The sequence below is a fragment of the Impatiens glandulifera genome, chromosome 1 (genome assembly GCF_907164915.1).
Source record: "Impatiens glandulifera chromosome 1, dImpGla2.1, whole genome shotgun sequence".
NCBI classification, from domain to species: domain Eukaryota; kingdom Viridiplantae; phylum Streptophyta; class Magnoliopsida; order Ericales; family Balsaminaceae; genus Impatiens; species Impatiens glandulifera.
In genome coordinates this window covers 91,757,312-91,782,071 of record NC_061862.1, presented here as the reverse complement: position 1 = coordinate 91,782,071, position 24,760 = coordinate 91,757,312, and the positions used below count along the sequence as shown (strand labels likewise).

The window sequence follows — 24,760 nt, the reverse complement described above, 5'->3', positions numbered from 1 at the left end:
AAAATCTTAAAATGTCCGATACAACAATTGTCCGTGTACATAATCCAAACTCAAACAAGCACATCCCAAATAAACAGACATAATAATATGAATATGAAAATAAAGCATAAATTCTTACCTTATGGATGAGTGGAAACTCTTTGCCATTGCTCATTTGATTCTTCATCTCCATGCCTTCTTCTACCATCAACACGACTTTATTTTCAAATTGAACATTGATCATATATGTATATGTATATATATAAGATCGCATTTTATTCCATCATATATATATATAGCTTCAACAATTGTGATCAGTGGTGGTGCTTCCTCTCGAAAAGGCCATCGGGGCCTGCGCGAATTCACAATTCAACTAACCATTAAAAAAAAAAGAAGAAACTGTTCTATAGCAAGCGATGAAAATATCATAACATTAAAAAACAAACAAGAAACTAATGAATGGGAGAAATAATAAGCCCAAATGAATCAACCAATTTTCATGACAAGAAATTACATGCTTAAACTCGACTCAAGAAAATCACTAAACTAACCTAACCCTATGTTTGTGCTACACAATTAAGTATTAGGCCTACTTATAGAGATGGGTGAAGAGTTAAACATCATATCAAGGATAATGTAATCAACCGAAAAATAAAATTACATTTGATCAGGATCATTATTAAGAAAATAATTGTTATTTATAAAAAAAAATAAAAAAATATCCTCTCTATACCAAATGAAGGAAAAACTTGCACTATAATCTGAATGAGAGTCCATAAAATATCTTATACTGAACAAAATAACTTTCAATTTCTGCAATAGGATTTTTATTGGTTTTTTTTTTTTTTAAATATTGTTTAATGAAAAAGTAGGTTATTTAGGTTTTTGATTGGTTGAATTAATATAATAATTTTTGTATTTAAATTTTTAATTTTATAAAAATGAAATAGATGTATTTTGATTATTTTATTTGATGAATTAAGTAATTGAATTGTTGAAAGAAATAAGATGTGAATGGTGGCTTTAGATAAAAGAAAAAAAAAACAGCATAAAACCTAGGGATACAACAAGTATCCTACCCAACTGAAGTACTCATTCCCATTTCCGAACCCGATTTTCTTTTTACTACCCGACCCCGACAGGTATCTCTATTTGTTTCTCCATCCCCGATTCGTCGGATACCCAATCCTTGACGAATACCCATTACCCGATTAAATATGTATAAAATTGTAGATGTTGAAAAGGAAGAAATATAACTTTATTAAATAATAAATAACTTTAAAACTAATAATATCAAAATAAAAAAATAAAAACATTACTTACTTACATTATTATGTTGTAAAGGTTGAAAAATATAACAATTTTATTGTTATTAGAGTCGGAAAAAACTAGAGTAAGTAAAGGTTGAAGAAATAAGTTAAGAGTAATGTTCGGAAAATGAAGAGTGGAAAAAAAAAACATTTTATTATAAAACAAAAAGAAGATTAAGAGTAATGAGAAATAAATATTTTTTGCTATGACATTATCTTGAAATGTAGGTAAAAGTAAATAAATTATATATATATATATATATATATTTATTTATTTATTTATTTATTGTAATGATGTGGCAGACGTAAAAAATAATCTTAAGCCTAATTTTTTTTTTTTTGTATACTTTTAATATTAGTATAGTCGGATGTCGGGTTTAGGTATTACACACTCCCATCTTCGATCCCAAACCCGACCAGGTAATCTAATCCCTTCCCCACCTGACCCCTATTTAAAATACACAAACCCGACTATCGAATACCCACGAGTATCGGGTACCCATTGTCATCGTAATCAAACGAGGTCACAGTTGAATTCCTATTTATTGTCAGATTTATGACATGTAAGGCCTGACCTAAGGACCCAGAAAACATTTAGATGGACAACAATTTTGAGTTCTTGGACTAATAAAGTGAAACACCCACATTCAATCTAATAATTCACATATTGACTACACAAAAAGTTAAAGATATTTTAAATAATTGGCAAAAATAAACCCAAAAAGAATTGAATGAGACGCATACCCCACGGGAACTCCTTGTTGCGAATGTGTAGATATTGGTATGGCTGCATCCAAATGTTGACATTAGAGGAGAAAAAAAAATACATAGTGTGAAATGAAAAACAATTTGGGCGGTTTAGCTGTGCATTTTTTCATCTGGCCGGCATGATCCGGAAAATAAAAAATTATTTTTATGTATCAAAAATCATAATGAGCTTAGCCAACTAAATCACGATATTGAAATATCTTACAACAAAACAAATGCAAAAAATACTCACTTTTTAGCATTGACATTTTTCCAAAATGGGATCGTGTGATCGTGTAAGAATACCCATCAATTAAAGAATGATTCAACTGAATCATTAAGGTCTTTTTTGAGTTGTACTATATTATGATTTAGGTAGATTATAAAGTGATCTTCTCAATCACCAAGGTAGTTCAAGTAGCAAAGGTTGCACGCAAGAGACCTTTAAAGGGAGATCATGATTCCATTCTCACTAAGAATGAGAATTGCTATGATTTAAAAGAGTTCATGACTACAGGGTCATACTAGCCATTCCGAGAATAAACCCGGGTCACACAAAAATGATCTTGTGGTGTTAAAATATTAAAAAGAAAAAATGTCTAGAAAAATAATATGAGATTTTGAATGTATATAACAAATTTACAACCCATTAAACCCCTTAATTCATTCAGTTTTGAAGTAATATCACAACATTTGTAATTTCCAAGATAAGAGTAAAAGTGAAACAAGAACAATTGAGACAGGCAGATAGATAGATATATAGAAATAGCAAGCAAATTAACATACAGGAGGTTCTTCATATTGAGGGTGGCCCTTGGAGAGGTTATATATAGCGAAGATGGTGCAAGATGCAGCTGCAACATAAGTAATCTTCTCCCATTTTGCAGCTTCATCTGGATATAAGAACCCATTTATTTAATGGTGTCAAAAAAACAGAACAAATTGTTTATTATAATAACAAGTTATTAACGGAATGATCATAAGTTTCAACCCTAAATAAATATCTGAAGAAATTCTTCTGCTTACTTACGTGCATCGTCGTGATGGGAAGAGGAAGCGAAATTCCTCTTGGAAACAGGGGACCTAGGGTTAGGGCTTCCTCGAACAATCCCTCGGAGGGATGATCTCACAATCGTCGTCGCCATGTTCGTCTCTTTCTTCTTTCCTCTTCTCTTTCTTACCAGTAGGGAATATGGATGAGGGTATCACGTCACGTGCAGTTCACATGTTGTTCTGGGATCGTCTAGAAACCGAGTTATGCTTGTCGTGTTGCTGAAAAAAAGGTTTCCATGGAAGCCTCTAGATCAATCATGGCGCTTTCTTTTGTTGGATCGGTTTTCTATTCGGAGTATTCTACCATTTGGACTTGGAATAAGATACTCTACTACCAAAGGGAGAGGTATTATTGTAATAAAAAAAGTGTTTTTTTTTTATTACTATAACTGTTCTCTCTCCTCGTGTAAGGACTAAGGAACAGGGGAAACACTACCATTTAGAAGCCGGAAATTTGACGAAATGACCCTAAATATGCATATATTTACATCCGTAGTGACCTGATCATTTTTTTTTTTATTTGGTGACCACTTTATTTTTTTTGGACGAAAATACCCTTTTCGCAAAGGATTTTTTTTTATATAAATACTTAATTTTTTTCATTTCGTCATTTTCTTTCTCTCTCTTCTCGCGACGGAGAAATCACGGCGGAACCCTAATCCTAAACGAACACATTATATAAATCGACGACGAAAACCCGTTCTAATATTAGGTGATTGGATCGATTTATGTTTTATTTTCATTATTTTCATCTTCAAACCTAAGTCATGAGGTTTTCTTATTATTCATCTTATTGTTCATCGTGGATGTTCATCGTGGATGTTCATCTTGTCGATGATGAAGTTGATGATGCTCTGATTCGGTTCCGTTTCAGAGAAGATTCATTTGATTCTCGCAACTTTACGTTTCGCGAAGGGCTTCACGTTTCACGAAGACCCGTCGCGTTATGCGAAGCAGCACGGTCGTCACGCAAAGGCACATCGCATTACGCGAAGCGACACAAATTGTACTTAGATTTGTGTAAAACATTAAATTCGATTGCTATTGTTTTTCAGCTGAATGAAGAATGTATAAAAAGATGATCTAATGAGTCTCTTTCATGTTTGTTATTGCATCATTAGGTAAAAAGAAAAATGCCCCTTCTTTGGAATGATGATGACAATTTGAAGGTTCTTCATGGAAGGGTGATTATTGAGAAACACATGGAGTAAAACAAGTGAAAGAAATCAAGAAATTATTCATAAGAGGAAGGATTGTCTATCTCCTGTTATGCTATCCAGCCATAACCATTCTTGTAATATTAACCGGGCTTAGTGTTTTTAGGTTCGGCAAATTTTTTTTGTTCTTTCTATTTGCGCTTGTAATGTTTTTAAATTTATAGTAGTTGTGAACCAAACCACATTCGAAGCAGAGATGGATCATTTTAGATTTGACATAGTGGGGTTTGAATGTTTTTCTTTTCAATTCATGTCATTTTTGTTCTTTTGAAAATGGTTAGAAGACTTCAACTCATAACTTCTTGATCGTGTAACTCCTGACTTTCTATTCATGTAACTCTTGACATAACTTCTTATTTGTAACTTGTAATAATAATCTCATGACATTCTGTTCTGTTTAACTCATGACAAATTTGTATTTATTTGGTTAAATATTCAAAGAAGATTTAATTTTGTTGCTGACTATTATTGTAATATTGAATTTTTTGTTGTATTTTTTTAGTTATGGTTTTAAAATAAAATCAATTTCAACATTAATTATATTTATTTACCTTTTGACTTATTCTTTCAAGATAAAATAATTTTTTTAACAATGTTAAGATAAGGTAAGAAAGACAAATAGGACTGAATATGAGCAGATGACAGATTCTTTAATCAAACAAAACAAAGAGAACCATTCTTCATTCAGCTGAAAAACAATAGGAATCTAATTTGATGTTTTACACAAATCTAAGTACAACTCTGTGCCGCTTTGCGTAACGCGATGTGCCTTTGCGTGCCGACCGTCCCGCTTTGCGTAACGCGATGTGCTTTCGCGTAACACGATGTGGCTTCGCGTAACGCGAAAAATGAATCTTTCCTAAAACGGAACTCATATGATCATCGACGAGATTATCTGCAAATATTATCATCGACATATGAACAACGGATAATAAACCAATATGAACAAAATATGAACCAATATTAAGCAATATGAACTAATATGAACAATAAGAACAGATTAAATTAATTTAGGATTAGAGTTTGATTAAGAAAAACATAAATCGTTTGAAATGAAGATAATAGAAATAAGAACATAAATTGATTTAGGGTTTTCAAATGAAGATACTAGAAACATGAACATAAATCGATTTAGGGTTAGGGTTTAAAATGAAGATCATGGAAAGAAGAACATAAATCTGTATGAACATCGATTTAGGGTTCTGGTTTTCTTATCTTTGATGTTTTCTGCCGCCGCCGACGTCGCCCTAGCCGTAGCCGCCGTCGCCTTCGCCGCGCTGTCGAACAAGAGCAAAGAGAGAAGATAGAGAAAGAAAATGAACGAAATAAAAAATTTGAGTATTTATATAAACCCTAATCCACTTCGCAAAACGCGAAAAGGGTAATTTCGTTTAAAAAAATAAAGTGATCACCAGATCAATTTTAATTATCGGGTGACCACGGAGTCATTTATAGCCATCATTAAGGTCATTTCATCGCATTTCCCTTTAGAAGCTTATTGATAAGGTATTACTAATCATTATCTATAAATTTGAATATTTCTAATAAAAATTACGAAAACAATTATATATATAAATAAATAAATGCGAAATTATTTTTCACTATGTTTTCAAACTATGTTATAGTTGCCATTTTTGAAAACACTTAAAGTAATTTAATATATAATTATTTAATTATACGTAATAAATTATATAATATATAATAAAAATAAATAATAATAAATAAATTCTGTTTTCGATTTTATTTTAAAGTTGAAATTTAACTCGAAAATGAATCGAAAACCGTATTTGAATTCGAATCTTTGATTGAAAATTCGATTCGAAAATCGAAAATTAAATTCAAATTTGAGGAATTTGAATTCGTTTCAGACCAAATATTGAACTCTAATAAAGATAAAATAAAATAAAATAAAATAATTGTATTCTCTTCTAGTCTAGCGGCAACCAGAGGTGATCCTGAGTTCGAGCCCGTCGAATTGTAACTTTTAAGTTACACGACGGGTTAAGTGTGTGTTGCGAGTTATGTGTTTAATCCGTTTTATCATTTTTTTTTCTAAAAAGAATAAATAGTGAAATTAGTTATTACAAAATTTTATTCAATCTTCAAATAAATACATCATACTTAAACAACTAAATTTCAATTGTATTAAATATTTAGAATATTTCTAATAAAATGAACTCAGATCATTAAGGAATAACAATAATATAAAGGATATAATTATTTTATGTCATGTTGTGTAAACCATCCAAATTCATATTTTAATATGTTTAATGTTTTTAATATTTTTAAATTTAAATAATTCTCATTTATATAATATTATATATATATATTTTTTAAAAATACAGTCATACACATATTTTTTCACTCTCTCTAGTATCTTTCCTAATAATGAAGAACACATTTTATAAATATGTAAATAATACTTAAATATATTTATTATTTAATATATATATATATATATATATACTTATTTATAAATATTAATCATTATAATATATTTTTAAGTTTCAACTAATGATTTTTATTATTAAAAATATATAATATATTAAATATTAATAAAATAAAATAATTAAAATATTAAATACTAAATAATTAAATTAATTTAGGTAAATATTTTCTATAAACATAACTTATTAATTATTTACTAATAAAAATATAATATATTTATATGTATCTTCATAATTGCAAATTAATATTTATTAAACATATCTAAATGTATATAATTTATAAAAAAATAATAATACATTTTATAACACCGCCTCATTTTAAATAGTTAAAGATATCTCGATAGAAAAATTAGACATTCGAAAGACCAATTTTCACATACTTGAATGGCGTGATATCACAAGTAATTTCCAATCTAATTCATTCTTTCATCTTCAATATGGCACGGAGATGTTGGGTTATATAGTTATAAAAAAATATATATTTACTTATATAGTTATTTTATATATTTTAATAGAATTAATATTTATGATATAATAATAAATAAAACATAATAAAAATATTTTAAATTATATTTATAATTTAAAAATTTTAAGTTCTTTTATTAAAAAATTATTAACTTTTTAAAAATTATAAATTAATTAATATTTTAAAAATATATAAATTAACAAGGGGAATGAAGCAAGCCCACCTACTCTTTCTTCAATTCTTTTGAAGTCACATTTAATTATTGGGCCTTTTCCGTGGGCTGAGCTTCTTCTTGAGTTCTGACCCACTTGCTAAAATAATTAAAAAAAACATATAAAGGCTCAACCCCTCAAGTTCAACTGAAGTTCATTTTATTTTTTGTTTTTAAATAATATATATTGTTTTTAAATATTTCAAAACGGATACAAATTTAATTTATATTAGATTTTATTCACTTGTAATAACGACGTAACTCAAGATTTATGAAATTATAAATTCAATGTTAAAATAAATCTCTACTATAAATAATTAAATTACTTATACAATTTTTAAACTAACTTTGCCAAACCCATTGTATAAAATAAATATTTCATTTCATCACAAAACATTGGATTACAAAGAACAACGGGCTAAATGCCACAAACAACATGTAAGGGATATAAATTTAAATTATGTTGAATAATACAAATTATCAACTTTGTTAGAATATTTATCTAGTTGCTATTTTTTTTTTAATATTTTTAAAAGTTAAAAAACTAACCTTATTCCACATTTATTCAATTTTCTTGAATTAAAGAGGTTTTAAGTGAGAATCAAACCATGAATATAATTGTGCAAAAAAAACAAAACTCAGAAAACTAATAACTGAACCGAATTGCTAAGCTATCCGATAATGTCTGTTTTGTTTAGCTGACTTAGCAGTTTCATTTTACTGTTTTATCGGCTAACCAATTTTAACGGTTCCGATTAACCAGTATTTTACCAGTTAAACAATTCAATTTTCGGTTAAAACTATTTTTTTACCGGTTTAACCAGTAATAATTTAATTATATATTTATATTAGTTATATTTGTAAATATTAGGTATACTAGCATGTATCTCGTGCATTTGCACGATTAATAATATAAAAAACCGTGAAATAAATATTACGGTAATTTTTTTATGGGCGGGTCAACCCACAATCCGACCCAAGTATCCATTTACTCTCACATATATCCAAATTAACCACAGCTCTCGACCCGGCAATCCGGACACTTTAAAAATTAAGCATCATTATATATATCATTAGTTAAAAAGTTGAACTTATATTGTTAAAATGTCACGCATTTATCAAATTTTAAGTTAAATTTAAAATATAAAGTGTTATTAGCCTAGTTGATTAAAATGTTGTACTTGTTTTATTAGGTTGCAAGTTTGAACCATACCTATAGCATTTTTAATTTTATTTTTAACCGTTTTAAGTTTATGGACGGGTCAACCCACAATCCGACCCAAGTATCCATTTACTCTCACATATATCCAAATTAACCACAGCTCTCGACCCGGCAATCCGGACACTTTAAAAATTAAGCATCATTATATATATATATATATATATATATATATATATATATATATATATATATATATATATATATATATATATAGATTACAATATTTAACAATTTATATATATTAGATATTTTAAAATTTATATTTATAATTTGTATAGAATTGATTTTAAAAAACAAATTGTAATTAATATAAAAAAATATATAGAACTTGCCTCTTAGTTTTTAAAAAAAAATTAATTTAACATAAGTTTTCATTTAATTCTTTTTCTTTTTCATCATTTATCATAAATATCTATTGGCCAATCTATCTTCATTAGAAACTGATCTTTTTATTTTATGATTCTTATTGGTAACTTTGATTTGTAGTTTGTTTCCATTTTATTGAATAAAATTTTGTGAGAATTTATCTCTTAGAATCCACTTAATACATTTCCTTGAATTAAGAACTTTAGTTAGGTTTAATCTAAAACACTCTTCAATTATTTAAAATCTTTAAGGGTATGTTTGGAGGAGTGAAATTGAAATTGACATTGGACTTCTAATTTCAATTCCATAAGAATTGGCATTCAATTACCATTCAATTCTTATGTTTGGAAAACTATAGAATTGTAATTCAATTCCAATTCTCTTATTTGAAAGAAATTATTTTATGAACATAATTTTGACAAATAATTAAAAGTAATTTTATATAAATAATTTTAAACAAAAATTCTAACAAAAAAACAACTTATTCAAACAATTTTTTAGCAAGACAATTTTTTTTACTAAAAAATAGCATAACATCAAGCAAGTTATTATAATATTTTGATAGAAGATCAAATTAACATAGAAAAATTTATAATTTTGTATGCAATAAATTTCAAGTATCTCCCTACTCATATATGAGATAAAAACAGTGATAATAACAAAGGAAACACGTTAAAAACCCACAAAATAAGAAATTGGAAATCTCATATCTTGATGATCACTTCTTTATTTGTAACAAAATCAATGCACGCCTCATACACTCAGAGATTGTTAGAAATACTTCATACTTCCTCTCGTTTGTTGTGAGTACATCAACAACTTGTAGAAATTGTGTCTCCTCTAAGTCTAAATTTTTTAATAGTTCATCAAAAACTTGTTGAGCACTTGTCATGTCAACATTGTATGCCTTACCAACCACGCCAGCCATCTTGGATATTGCAGTGGCCATATCATTATGACGAGTTCTCTTAGAAGGTCATTCTACACTAGTTAATTCTTTATTTAATTTGAACAACTCTCTATATCTTCAAACGTAGTTCTTGCGCCTTCATCATCCGTTTCAACTCCACTTTCATTAGCTTTATCTTGTCCACAAATAATTGAAAAATCTTTCCAATTCTCAACAATTTTACTTTTATAATGACTCGCATCTGGGTGTGCCTATAAACAAGTTACAAAAAAATATATAAAATTGTTATCTTAAAATAAGAATTACAACAACATAAACCAATATACTTTGACATAAGCTGTCCAAACTTCTTCACTATCCACTTTCACCACTTTTCTATCCCAATCCAATCCAAATCTAATCGTACCAAGCATATCACTTATAACAACATAATTTTTATCCCAAGTCTTAAGTCACGGTTGTATATTTCCATACTAACATTAACATTACATTAATTGTGTAATGCACTAACCGCAACAATATATTCAACAAATTTCTATCCGTTAGGAGGATTATTTCCCAAATTATGTTGCTCAAGCAATACATTTGTTAGCACATTATCCATCATTGATGTCCATTTGAGATACGATTTAGTCTTCATTCTCTTTATCTTTTCAAAATAGAGAGTGAAAGTATAAGATTGATTAGAAAAGACACCAACAAAAATTTTATATTGATAAAAGAAGATACACATCACCGCAATTATACTAGATTAACATAAACTAAAGTTGTTCAAGTAGATATAAAATCACTCAAAACATGTAACTAAGTTCTATCACTCCTAACTTGATATTGGCTATACATCTTTCTTGCCATATCATCCCTAAAATTTGTCCATTGACTACCACCTTGTACATTTGTTATGACATCTTCATAGTCCACATCAAATACTTCATTTGATTGTTGTGCCAAATCACAATCAACCTCATGCAACAAGAGATAATCCAATTCTCTTGCAATTTCACGAATGTAGTTATGAAGAACACAACAAGCATTAATAATACGAACCTGTCATTCAAGTAAATTAATTATTGAGACAAATATTTGTGTATCTTTGTCAAGAAAATAATATGACCAATTCTTATAATTATGTTATAAAAATTCACTTGTTTATTAGTACCAAAAAATGATGGTTCTTTCTACTGAATTTCTTGCTAAAGAGTGTTGTAGGTTAAATAATTCCTTATAGTTAGAAGGACGATTGTCACGACTCGACCATTCATTTAGGTGATAACGAGTAGAACAATAAAGAGCTAAAAATCCTAGAGTATTTGCATATCTAACATCAACTAGATAATAATTTCCTAAATAAAATTCAAATTTATTAGTATGTTTTAATGCTACTAATATACATAAAATTTTAAAAACAATACCAGTCGGCACAAGAAATGGATCCCTTTCTCTCACAAATGCACTTCATAAAACTTTTGAATATAATGATGAACCTTCCCATCCAGGAAGCACTAGTAAAGAAGGGGTTTTACCGAAAGATTTTTCCAACATATTTATATATCTGTTGATATAGGCACCGAAAGAAAGAAATCTGTCGCCAATGAGAAAAAATACCGACGGGCTCTACATAGAGTATATCTTTCGGCTTTGACCCCCTTCCAAAAAAATTCAGAAAACTACTAAATGCTGAGTTTTCTCTAGGGGATATACCGAAAGATATAGACTATATCTTTCGGCTTTGACCCCTTCCAAAAAAAATCAGAAAACTTTCAAGTGTTGTGTTTTCTATAGAGGATATACTAAAAGATAGACTATATCTTTCGGCTTTGACCCCTTTTAAAAGACAAGAAATTTTTCTTAGTGTTAAGATTTTTCTGGAGGGAGATTCCGAAAGATTTGGACTATATCTTTCGATTTTGGTCCCTTATAAAAAACATGAAAATCTTCTAAGTGTTGGGTTTTCTGAAGTGGATCCGATATGCCGAAAAATATGGGTATATCTTTCGGCTTAATGGACCTCTTCACTAATATCTTTCTTAGAATTTACAAGTATAGATTTGTGTTTGATTATACTTAGAATGAGTGGTTATGTTTTATATTTGTATGTGTAGAGCTTTTGTTTAATTTCTAAGTATAAAATTGTGTTTAAGTTTTAAGGATAAAATATAATTATGCTTCAATCTGGTTAAATAATAAATTTAAAAGAGTCGAATACCGAAAGATTTACATCATATCTTTCGGTATTCAGGTGTAAAACTGAAAAATTTGGCTAAATCTTTCGGGTTTGCCCACTTCCCAGTAGTTTGATTTTTTTGGTTATTTAAGGCCAAAGTCGAAAGATATGGGTATATCTTCCAGCGTAACTAGTAGATACCGAAAGATTTGTAGTGAATCTTTCGGTTTTGGTCACTCTTCACTATTTTCTTTACCCTTTTTCCAATTGGTATTTTAGTTTCTAAGTATATGAATCTTGTGTAATTGTCCAAACATATCAATTGTAAGTCAATATTTCAAGTATAAGGGTTATGATTAAAGTTATATGTATATGTTTGTGTTTGATTATAATAGAATGTATAAGGTTATAAAACCAATACCGACAGATTCACTAAAATTTATCAGTAAAGCTTTTACCGAAAATTTTCAACAGATCTTTCGGTAAAGACATTTTCGAAAGATTTCAATGAATCTTTCGCTATTTACCTGAATAAAAATTAAATAGCCTATTCGTTTTTTATATATCTAAGTTGTTGTCAACCTAATTAGAAGAAATACAATTTATGTTAAATTGTCATTTTATAATTAATGTCGATAAATCTAATCATATCTATCGGAAAAGTATATGCCGAAAGATATGCATACATCTTTCGGTATAAGCTCTACCGACAGTTTTGAAATCTGTCGGCTAAGACCTCTACACTTTTACCGACAAGAGCAATGCCGAAAAATGCCGACAATTTGACAACTTGTTGGCAAATGGGTATTACCGACAAATATAGGGGTTTTACCAACATATTATACTTTCGGTAAAAGACTCATTTTTACTAGTGAAGAACATAAAGAAATTTCAAACTCTTTATATCACATGCTCCCAAAACATCAGTTGTTATTTGTTGTTTTCTATTTCGATATCTACCTTGATGCTTAAGTGGAATAGTCATCTCAACATGTGTTCCATCCAATGCTCCAAGGAAATCCTAAAAAATTTAAAATCAAACTATAAAATTTTAAAATATATGTCAAACTTAAATTTGGTACTAATCTTGAACCACCTCCATTTATGATCATTCTCATCAACATTCTCAACTTGATTAGGTAATCTTAAAAAATCCTTACTTAAACTAAAAACCAAAGTAATTCATGAAAGGGCCTACTAATTGTCTCTAATAAACAAATATAGATATCTCCAAGTACCCGAAGTTTTACTCCATGTCCTAGTACAAGTAAAAACATGGCTATAGATTCTTCAACAGTCACATTATTACTATTAAGTAAACCCTTTTTATGCAACAATTCAAAAAAAATAGTGAAACTGTGTTTTGTGAATCGTAATAAGTCAAAACAAGTCTTGTCTTTTTCTCTAAATAATCTTTCTAACAATATTTTTCTTAATGCATTATTTCATCAGTGTCATATTGTGGAACTCTTTTGTTATAGGTTGTTCTTGTAACCAATCCACAATTATAATAGTGGTTTGAGTTATCATATCAAGAAATAATATTTTTTTTAATTGTACTAAACTGTTATCACTAGTAGAAAAAAGCTTTCTGTAACGAAAGTCAGTAACGACTTTATAATATATCAGTAACGATATTATAGTGTCGTTACTGATATATAGTATCGGTAACGGCTATTAAAAAAAAGAGCCATTACAGATACCATCATTTTCTATTCCTTTTTAAATAAGATATCAGTAACGGTTATACAAAGAACCATTACTGATACATAAAGATATTAGTAACGGTTCTTCGTATAACCGTTATTGATACCACGTCTTCAATTTTTTTTTTCAAAATGGTTATCTGTAACGGTTCTATGAAAATGCCGTTATAGATAGTCTTAATTTGTATCCTTTTCAAAGTAACATAATTTAGGTCGCTTGGAAATTAACTTCGATAAATGTCCAAATCGAGAGTTTACGTAAAATTATTGATCAATTTTAACTTATAATTTTAGAGTTACTTAAAATCGTAAAAGTTTAATTTTGAAAAAATAATAGTTATATATTATTATTTTATTTATATATATAATTAAGTATTTTATACTTAACCAATTTAAAAAAATATATATATTTAAATATAAAATTAATTAATAATACATATATTTTATATTTATATGTTATTTTTTTTAATTTCAATATTAATAATATAAATTAATTATAAGATAAAAATTATATATAAAAATTTATATAAATATAAGGGTAAAATAGTTTTTTATAAATATATATAATTTATATGTATTTTATACTCTCACTAATAACTTAAACTATGCAGTTGATTTTAAAATAATTTAAACTATTTTAAAATTTTATAATAAAATATAAATTAATATTCATAAAAAAGTTAAAACACTTATATTAATTTATTTAGTTATTTAAATAAATAAATTGATATATTATTTATTTTTTAAAAACGGTTTATAGCCATTAATATTTTATAATCGTCTTTCTGAGTGTCTACTCACTTTATAATATTTTTTTACAACGATTTTGTGTTTTTGTTCTTTTTTTCATGTTTTTTTTCTTTTTTTCCTACATTTTTACTAAACTTGGCTGAATTTCACTAAATTAAACTTTCATAGTTTCTTTATTTATATAATTAGTGTTTATTTATTTAAAACTTAATTAATTTAATTAATCATATTTTTTTAATATAATTTTTTTCAAATTATATGTATAAATTTGTTTTTTAAATCGATTATTCTATCAATTTTTTAAAATTTTATATATTTATTTTATTTTAGTAAAAGTATTAGTGTAACCGTTAGATTAATATGTTATCAAGAATAGTGCAATACCTACCATCTTTATCGCCACAGAAAAAAAAAAATTGGATTCACCCTTGCTTAAAGGCCACAATGGAGAGCAAGCTAGAGAGAGAGAGGAGCAAGAGATCATAATCTGCCATTGATGCTTTGAAGTTCTTGAAATTAAGGCTAGACTAGGTTTTAAGCTTAGACATAAGTTCTAATAGCTTCTTGTTGTTGTTACAAAGCTATAGAAACAACTTTCATTCTAGTTGTATTGCTATATCTCAATGAAAATAATATTTGCTGGAATTTGAGAAAAAAAAAAAGGAAAAAGAAGAGATTGAGGGACTTAATCTAAGGGCCTTCAACTCACAGTTTACCTTCCTTGCCGGCGCCGCTACGCCAGATAATATTTTCTTCTTATTAATCCTCATTGCTAGCTTATATCCGTTCATACATACTAGAAAACCAAATTAAAGAATAGTTGTCTAAGGCCCAGTTTGGTCTCTAATTTAATTACCTTGTATTATTTGCATTTAAGACTCTTTAGTAATTCAAAAAATCCAAAAAAATATAAAATGACTAAATAAATAATTTCCAACCAAATATAAAAAAAAAAATTACTTTAAGTCTTGTTTGTGAATTTATTTATTTTCTCTAACTCACTTTTATCTCATTCATTTTCAGGTATTATTGAGATATCACATGGACTTATCTCAATTTTATCTATTTATTTCCCGCACCATTACGCATAACCTAGGCGCATGCCCTATAAAACAGATTGATACAAACCTTTAGTCACATGATTATGTTTGATTTATCCTTAGACACATGTACTAGAGTGAATTAAATAAACGAAGTGAAAAAAAATATTTTGTATAAAATGACCAAAAATTTATAACAAAAACCACCATTTGATGTGCAAAAAAAACATAGCGCTGTCGCCTTTTCTCACGTGTAATCAAACATTGAACCTTCATCAAAATCTCTTTTATACGATATCATTAAATACAATTTCGGTTCCTCACCTCATTTTATACGAGATGACTTCTGAGGAAGTCATACTCTTGTTTTAGTTTACGAGGTTCAAGAGGAAGGTAAGCCACAAAATTTAATAAAATTGACATTAAGTTATACTCTAGTTTAACCTATCATTTTGGTTCATTATCCCACTCGGGATTCGAGAGGAAGATAAATTATGAGAAAAAAGTATCGAGTCGAATAAACGCTTTAAGATATTGACCATTTTTAAATGTTACACATATATTTACAAATTATTTAAATTTAAAACAATTTAAATTTTAAATAGAATTTTATCTAATATAATACAATGTCTTAATAAATTATTAACAACTTATTTTTTTATTCAAATAAATATTCATCACAATTTAAATAAAAAATTGATACATAAAATTATAGTTAATTTTATTATATTATCTTATTAATTAATTTTTCAGACTATTTTTTATCACTCAATTTTCAGTTATATAAATAATTTATAATTATATATATTAATATTATTATTAATATATATAAACATAATTTATAAAGTTTTAAAATATATTTATTAATTTATATTTTACAAAATTTAATAATCAATACAAAGTGCATCATATTAATATATGCGAATGTTTCATTTATGTAATTATTTTTAATTTAATATATATATATATATATATATATATATATTAAAATTTTTACTAACTTTGAGTAAATCTAAATATATATAATATAACTTTGAGTCAAATTACTTCAATAATATATTATTTAATTTATTCATTATCCATATTATTATTCTCAAAAATATAATATAATATATATTTTAATTTATATATTTATATATTTTGTTATTTGCTTTATTTATTCTCCCTATAATTATTTTAAAAATAAAAATAAATAAATAAATTAACGAAACAAAAATATATAAATATATATTTACAAATTAATATGTGAAAATAGAAATAGACTTTTTGAATTATATTTAATAAGCAAGTCCTAATCATCGTTCCACGTTGTTCGCTACACTTTTGATACAAAATTTTCGCTCCCCTCAAATAGTTCCCTAATTGAATATAATGTCATTGTTTTTTTTAGAAAACGACTTAGTGTCATTTTATTAAAAATTCAAAAGTGAGAAATGGTTTTCTACAACAAAGCAAGATATACTCTATCTTTATTGAAAATACCAATTGAGTTTCAAACAATTGGATTACATAATAAACATAACAACCAACAATTGAATTACAAACAAAGCATCAAACAAGAACTATTTGAACCTTCCTTCCCTTGTAATAATTCATAGGGGATATTCTACATTTGACTAAACTTCCAACTGTCTTCATTAATCGAAATTCCACTCCATGTATATGAGAGCATTGTCATCAGAAACAATATCATCCCAAACTTTTCCTTCTATTCTCTTATTCGTTTTTTGAATTCTTGTATTTCTTTCTCTCTAGGTATTGTAGATCAAGGCTCCAAAGAAGCATTTGAAAACATCCGCATAGAAGTTATCGCCCCATTTTTCTTTACAAGCTCTATGATTTTGTTTCATGTACTTGGAAAGTTAATGATATTCTTGTTATGATAAAAATTGATCCACATTAGATATAAACGTGCACTCCCCAAACAGGTGGTCAATGATTTCATCTTTTACTGTGCAGATTGGCAATTGACGTCCAAAATATTCATATATATCTTAATTTTGTCTCTTTTCGCCAATCTTTTCTTGAATGTCAGCCAAATGATGAATTGATATTGATGTATAACCATTGATGACCAGACTACTTTATGTCAATCGACCACTATCTCATTTGTTCTAATGATCTCCCATACTTTTCCTGCCATAAACTTTCCATTCATAGCAGTATCCCAACTCTTTGTATTAGTGTTTCTATTTAATTGCATATTATTGATCAGATTCAAAATTATGACTCCTTCTGTAAAACTCCTTAGAATAGAGTTGTATTTTCCTTCTTGAATATCTATAATTGAGTACAAGAGATAATTTCTTCTGATCCTGACTTTGATAGATTGAGATTCCTCTCGAAGAATTATATGACTATTCTTTAGCCATGGATCGTGTCAGAATAATATTCCCTTTCCGTTACTGATTTTAAACTTCATCATCTGATATGCCTCTCCTCTAGTTCTTAGTATTTTCTTCAAGACTATACAATTTCATTTTTGATTTAGCATGTCCATATGCTGGATTCTTGAATAGGATTCTTTGATATTATGGATGCATATTTGGTGCTTGATTCATGTTAGGGATGTTTATATGCAATTAAATTTTATTTAGAGCAAAATTATGTTTTTATTTGTTCTTGGTGCTTTTGGCTAGGACCTTTAAATCGAGGTTGACCGTGGAGTCAAACATCCGACCGAGATTTTTCTACTAATTGAAAACTCGAACGAAGTATCCCGCACGAACAAGTCCTACGACCCTAACCCAATTTTCATTATGCTCAATTTGTTTGCATTCTATGTATAATTTTGATTTTATTTACTTGTATGTATGCTTGTATTACTTTTTTTAAATAAAAATTAAAATCTCCACACAAACGTGGAGAATCAACCTTCGCACTAGTTTAAACAAAAAAAAAGTGAAAAATTAAAATGTAGAGTGTAAAAATAAATTTTTAAAGCCAAAATGGTTGTAGTAGATACCATCGGGGCATGGTGGGATATAACGATTTTAGTCATTTCTCACACTTAATGAAGCAACGAATTCATAAAAATATCTAATTATGGCGTGCATACGCCTAAATTATTTTCCTAATTTTAAAAATGATGTCGCGACTCTCTAGCTGTAATCGGAAAAAAACCTAAGTCAATCCTGGGGTGGCTCGAGGTTCGATGCATTTCAACCTTGGTTTGCATGTCATCCATTTTTTTAAAATGAAACATTATTTTAAAAGATTTTGAAAAGTACTTGTGAGCTTTTGAAATTAACTATGTAGAAATAATTAATGTTATTCAAATTTTAATAATCTAGGGATTTGTTATAATCAAATAATAATCTGATTTAAAATCCGGTTTAAATTAACGAAACATGATTAATTTAAAGCTTATTTATTTAATAAAAGAGTCACCAAATGATTTTAGAAGAATCAGTAAAATGTACGTATATAAACGTACTTTATATTAAAGTTTCCATAATGAGTTCTTTATTTGGTTACACTCGGGAAATGACTTTTGCGCTATGTCCTGCACGCCCATCGAAGACGGTTTTATTCATGAATTAAAAATCTGGCTATCAAAAGTTTTATTTATAACATTTATTTCCTTTAATTAATAGTCTAAGGGTTTTAAACAAGGATAAGTTTAGATTACATAAATAATTGTACAAAATTATTTAGAAGGGCATATCTACGATTGCGTTGATATAAGATTAAGTAAAAATTTTAAAAAATATCATAAACATATTAGAATTGAATATTAAATTCCAAACGGGGCCTTAGTCAAAATATTTGTTTGAAAAATATTTAAAATTCATTTTTTGACTTTTCAAGATTATTTGAAAATGGATTAGGGTTCCAAAATTACAAAAATAATTTTGGATTTTGAAAAGTAGAACCAAACAGGCCTTAGGACTAGAGTCTTAGGGCTTGGGTCCATTTTTACCGATCTAGGCTCGGATGGGCTCGGTCTAGACCGAAGGTGGCCTGGATCGGTGCTAGGACACTCGGTCAAGGGACCAGAGGGTTTGGCCTTGGAGTTCCAAAGGCTCGGTCCTGAACTCGTGTTATTTGGTCCTAGGTATGGGAGTCTCGGTCCCATATATAGCTTCCTCGGTCGTGGAACTTGGGAATCTCGGTCCTAGCTCATACATTTCGGTCCTAAGCGAGAATCCTCGATCAGAATTCTCAGTCCTTGCTTAAGAACACTGGTCCTAACTCAAGAACATCGGTCATTGGTCTCGATCCTATGTCAATTTTCTTGGTCCTTGGTCTCGGACAGGACATATAGTTCTCGGTCGATAGGGACCGAGTGTTCTTCATTTGGTATGAAGAATTGCAGGTTTATAATATTTGATATAGATCATGAAATCATGATCTGTAAGTTGCAAACAACTCATATGTATATAGTTATCATAATTCTTAACCCTAAACTCAATCAATTGAGCTTTACAATGATAAATTTCTCAACCCGATTTCTAGGGCAAGAATTGTGAACTTTTGATTTAGGTCATCTCAAGGACTAATTCTTGTTCCTACAACTTTGAAATGATGTTTATAGTCGAACACAACCAAAGAACACCAATCAAGCTATGTAACAATTTTTGAAACTGAAATTCAAATCCTTTTTAAAAATATTAGTCAGATCAAACATGATCGGGATGTTGATTTTATGATTTAAAAATCATCTTAACATATTTACAAGAATGTTAGGCAATTATTTGAATAAAAAATTCAAGCTTAATGCTCAAGAAATGAAATTCAAAATTTCTAGATTTTCAAATCAAATTTAGGTTTTTTCCGATTAAGGTTGAATTGATGAAATCTCTTTCGACAGAAAGCTTAGAAATCATCTAAGGAGTGATTTCAACTAAAGAAAACACAAAATTAAACCATAAATAAGATCAACCCAATCAAACTTGGAAACATCTAATTTCAAATCACAAATTAAATTATAGTGGCTCTAGAAACTTATAGTTGATTGAAGAACACTCCAATGATGTGTATGAAGCTTTTTGAACCTAAATCGGAAGTTAGATCGCCAGAATGCTTTCTTCAAAAGTTAGTCATCGGAGTTCTTGGTGGATCTTCAATCAGGCTGTAATTTATGATGTTTTTTTTGATGGATTAGAAGCTTAACACCTATAGACTATTTATACTCGAGTTGAGTCGATTCCATAGATGAATTCAACTTCAATTTCTCTTCCGAAATCATTTTTCCCGTTTCAATTTACTCCTTAGAATCCTAGGTATAGGGTAGCTTTTGAATTTTTACCTTATGGGTAATAATGGCGAGAATGAGACGTGCACATGGGTGAAAGAATGGAGGGATAAGGTTGAGAAACGAATGAGATAAGCATTTTGGAAGGTCACCGACGTCGGTCGCGGGCTTCCGGCGTTCGCGAAGGAGACGAATAAAATGACGTTGTTTTGTTTTAAAACGGACGCTCTATTGCGTTAACGTTCTGTCGGTCGCTAGACGATTGGACTATAACGGGGTTAACGATCCCGTCAGTTGATCTGGTGTGGACCTGGGCGCGCACATCTTTTATTACATCCGGATGCGTGGAAGTGTTTGAGGCGTTGGATGATGCATATGCGCTCATGTGATGGCCATGGATTCTAATGTAACATTTAAACATAATTTCTGTCACACATGATCATTAGTTTATATTTTTAATAGCAGAGTTATTTGAAATCGAATTTTTAATCTTTCTTGCGGTTTTTTTTCCACCAAATTAATACAAAAATATTAATGACAACTTATTCGTTTATTTTATTTTTGGATATTTTTGGGGTATTTATTTAATTGTTTTAAGCCATAAATTATACATAATTTATGTTTAAAACCACAATTAAATTATTTCAACCTCTTTTAAGTTTAATTTGGATAAAATAAATACAATATTTTAACCTCAAATTATTTTTCCATTTTTAATTAATTTTTTAATTAAAAATTAATTATCACAATAATTAGCCATAATTTGATTTTTAACCTATCTTTTTTTTTAAATATAAAAAATTAAAAATTATTAATAATAAATAATATTACTATAATTTAGGGTATATAAAATTTTTATGCTTACATCACTTTTATTTATTGTTACACTTTTTAAAAAATGTGTTAAGTTTATCAATCGTGTAATGCTTAATTTAGTATTTATATTTTGTTGCCACATCATGTCATTCGGGTATGAGTTTCTTTACACTGATATTCTTCTCATTTTTTAACTGTATCGTCGCATCTACTAAATAAATATTTGTTTACGGGGATTAACTTTTTTTTTTTTCTTACAATACCTTCTCTCTTTCTCTACCACTTTGTTAATCACTGTATTTTTGACTTTTAGTTTGTTATGTCCTTTTTTACATGATTTGTTTTTTTTTTATATTCCATCTCTAATTATTTGTTTTTTTATATTCCATCTCTAATTATATTTTTCTGGATAGTGATAAACATCTTAGTGTTTAAGATCCTAAATCAGTCTTATAAAAGTTGATAATCGTACTACTTAATTAAGTTAAAATAAGAAAAATGTATAAATTTAGTTTGAGTAACTTCTTTACTGTTGTTTGAATCCTTTTAGATCTTATGAAAAATGGTTATAAAAAGGCTTTAAGTGTTTAAATCTTTTGTTTTTTTATTGATCAAGACTTATTAGCTATTTATTTTCATTTTATATAAAGATAGAAAGGTTTAATATATTTTAAATTATATAATAATTCTAAAACAAATAATACATTTCAAATTAAACCTTTTTAATTTTAAATATAATATATTTATAAATATATATTTCTAAAACAGCTTATCTCATATATTAAAAAACATGTCATTGCTTATCGTGTGTTTAACTTATTTATGGTCCTACAAAACTATAAAAAAATAATTACACAAGTAATAGTGTTTTGTGTCCAATAAACAAAGTCACAACTTTTACTTTTATTTCAATAATATTTTACAATTCAACGCTATATTATTGTTTTTAATTTTAAAAAAAAAAATGATTGATTTTAATACTTTTTATAAGTATAATCCTTAATAAATTTGAAATATATTTAAATAATTATAATTTTTTCATTAGATCTAATAATATTATATTAATTTATTATATTAGATCATTAAATAAATAAAAATAATTTCATTTCATTTACAATATAATATTTAGATAAAATAGAAATTATTATTATAATATTTGTTATATTTAATTTGAATTTTATTTATTTTATAACAACTCATCATATTTAGATCTGCTCCAAATTTACCATATCCCACGTTTCTCTCTCACAAACAATGGAGGGATAATATCATAAATAAATAAATAAAAACAAATATATTTATTATATTAGATCACTAAAATAAATAAATAAATAAATACAATTTCATTTACAATATAATATTTGATAAAAATAGAAATTATTATTATAATATTTGTAATCTTTAATTTTGGATTTTATTTATTTAAAACAACTTATCAGATTTTATCTTATTAAAAAAATTAGTGTAAATAAAATAATATACAAAATATAATTTTATTTATAAATATTTTTAATATTATTCACATTTAATTAATTTAAAATTAATTTTAATTTATAAAAATTAAATTTAATCTAAACTTAGGTTAACATATATTTTAAATCAACTACATCTACTTAACCTCTCAATTGACTCTCATATTATGACTCACACTTTTTCATATGCCTATTTATTCTCTCGACAAACCACCCACTGACTCTAATTTTGTGACTCGTGATTTTTCATATGTCACTTTATTCCTCGACAAAACATTCATCAATTTTAATCGACCTCTCTTTTTACTCTTACTTCAACAAATCAACAATCAATCTCAATTGATCACACACCTCTTATTCATCGTCAAAACTCAACCACTAACCCACAACTAACCCTCATATTGTGAATCACACTTTTTCATGTCTCATTATCTCCCCTTATATGTCTCTTTATTCTCTCGACAAACCACTCACTGACCATAATCTTGTCACTCACCCTTTTTCATATGTCTCATTATCCCTCGACAAACCACTCACCAATCTTAGTCGACCTCTCTTTTACTCTCACTTCAACAAATCAACAATCAATCTCAGTTGATCACAAACCTCTTATCCAACGTCAAATAAACCACTAACCCTCAATTGACCATCATCTTGTGACTCAAACTTTTTCATATGTCTCTTTATCCCGTAGCCCAACAAACCACTCACCACCCCGACCTCCATCTCGTGACCTTACACTTTAAAATGCTCGTCAAACCAACCACTAATTTCGACCTCACATTTTCAAATACTCGCCAAACAAACCACTAATTTCAACCTCACACTTTCTAATGACTCATATTCTTTGTTTAAAAATTGCGTCACCATGTATTATAGTCAAGAATGCATTCTTGAAAATCTAATATTGATTCGAACCCTGATCTTAAACATGAAATGTGAAAACTCTATCCGCTAGACCACTTGTTAAAATAATTTTATTATTTTGTGTTTGTATATATTTTATATATTAATATTACAATTAGTTAATTTTATATTAATTAAAAATTATTTATATTCAATAAAAAAATATTATATATATATATATATAAATGTATGATAAAAGATAAAATATATTTATATAAAATTAATGATGAAAAATAATATAATATATAAAATAATTATATTTAATATATATATATAAAGAGAAAATAGTTTTAAAAAAATAATTATTATTATTTATCATTTATAAAAACTTTATATATATATATATATATATATATATATATATATATATATATATATATATTTAATATGGTTAGTGAGAAAAAAAATATAAGATAAAATAATGAAATAAAATATATAATATAATATATATATATATATATATATATTTTCTACTAATTAAATATTTTTATTTTTTTATAAATGCACATCCCTTATACCTTATAAAGTAATAATAATAACTAATTTCATTTTATATATTTTTTTAATTTCTATATTATTATATGTAAATATATATTATATATAATTTTTTAATTAATTTATATCTCTCACTTATATTCATTTATAAATTTTATATTTATATATAGTATTACATATTTATTTTATTTATATATATAAACAAATTTTTTTATAAATGCAACTACTTATAAAGTAATAATAATAATAATAATTTTTTTTTAAAATTTTTTAATTTCTCTTAAAA

General features: G+C 27.2%; 1 protein-coding gene across 1 annotated transcript; it reads right to left on the bottom strand.

The window, feature by feature from the left end:
• Positions 1–205: 205 nt before the first annotated feature.
• On the bottom strand, positions 206–3,228 carry LOC124922242 (cytochrome c oxidase subunit 6a, mitochondrial-like). Its single transcript, XM_047462976.1, has 4 exons — positions 3,067–3,228; positions 2,823–2,929; positions 2,034–2,076; positions 206–331 (listed from the first exon to the last, which is right to left on the bottom strand). Exons 1-4 carry the CDS (start codon positions 3,179–3,181, stop codon positions 294–296), a joined length of 303 nt encoding a protein of 100 aa, XP_047318932.1. The 5' UTR covers positions 3,182–3,228; the 3' UTR covers positions 206–293.
• Positions 3,229–24,760: the final 21,532 nt, after the last annotated feature.

Excerpts from the sequence above, each read along its gene's own strand:
- LOC124922242 (XM_047462976.1), bottom strand. The coding sequence starts at position 3,181 with ATGGCGACGACGATTGTGAGATCATCCCTCCGAGGGATTGTTCGAGGA. Across the intron at positions 2,077-2,822 it reads CTCAATATGAAGAACCTCCT|CCATACCAATATCTACACAT; the intron begins GTATGTTAATTT and ends ATTTGGATGCAG. Across the intron at positions 332-2,033 it reads CAACAAGGAGTTCCCGTGGG|GCCCCGATGGCCTTTTCGAG; the intron begins GTATGCGTCTCA and ends GAATTCGCGCAG.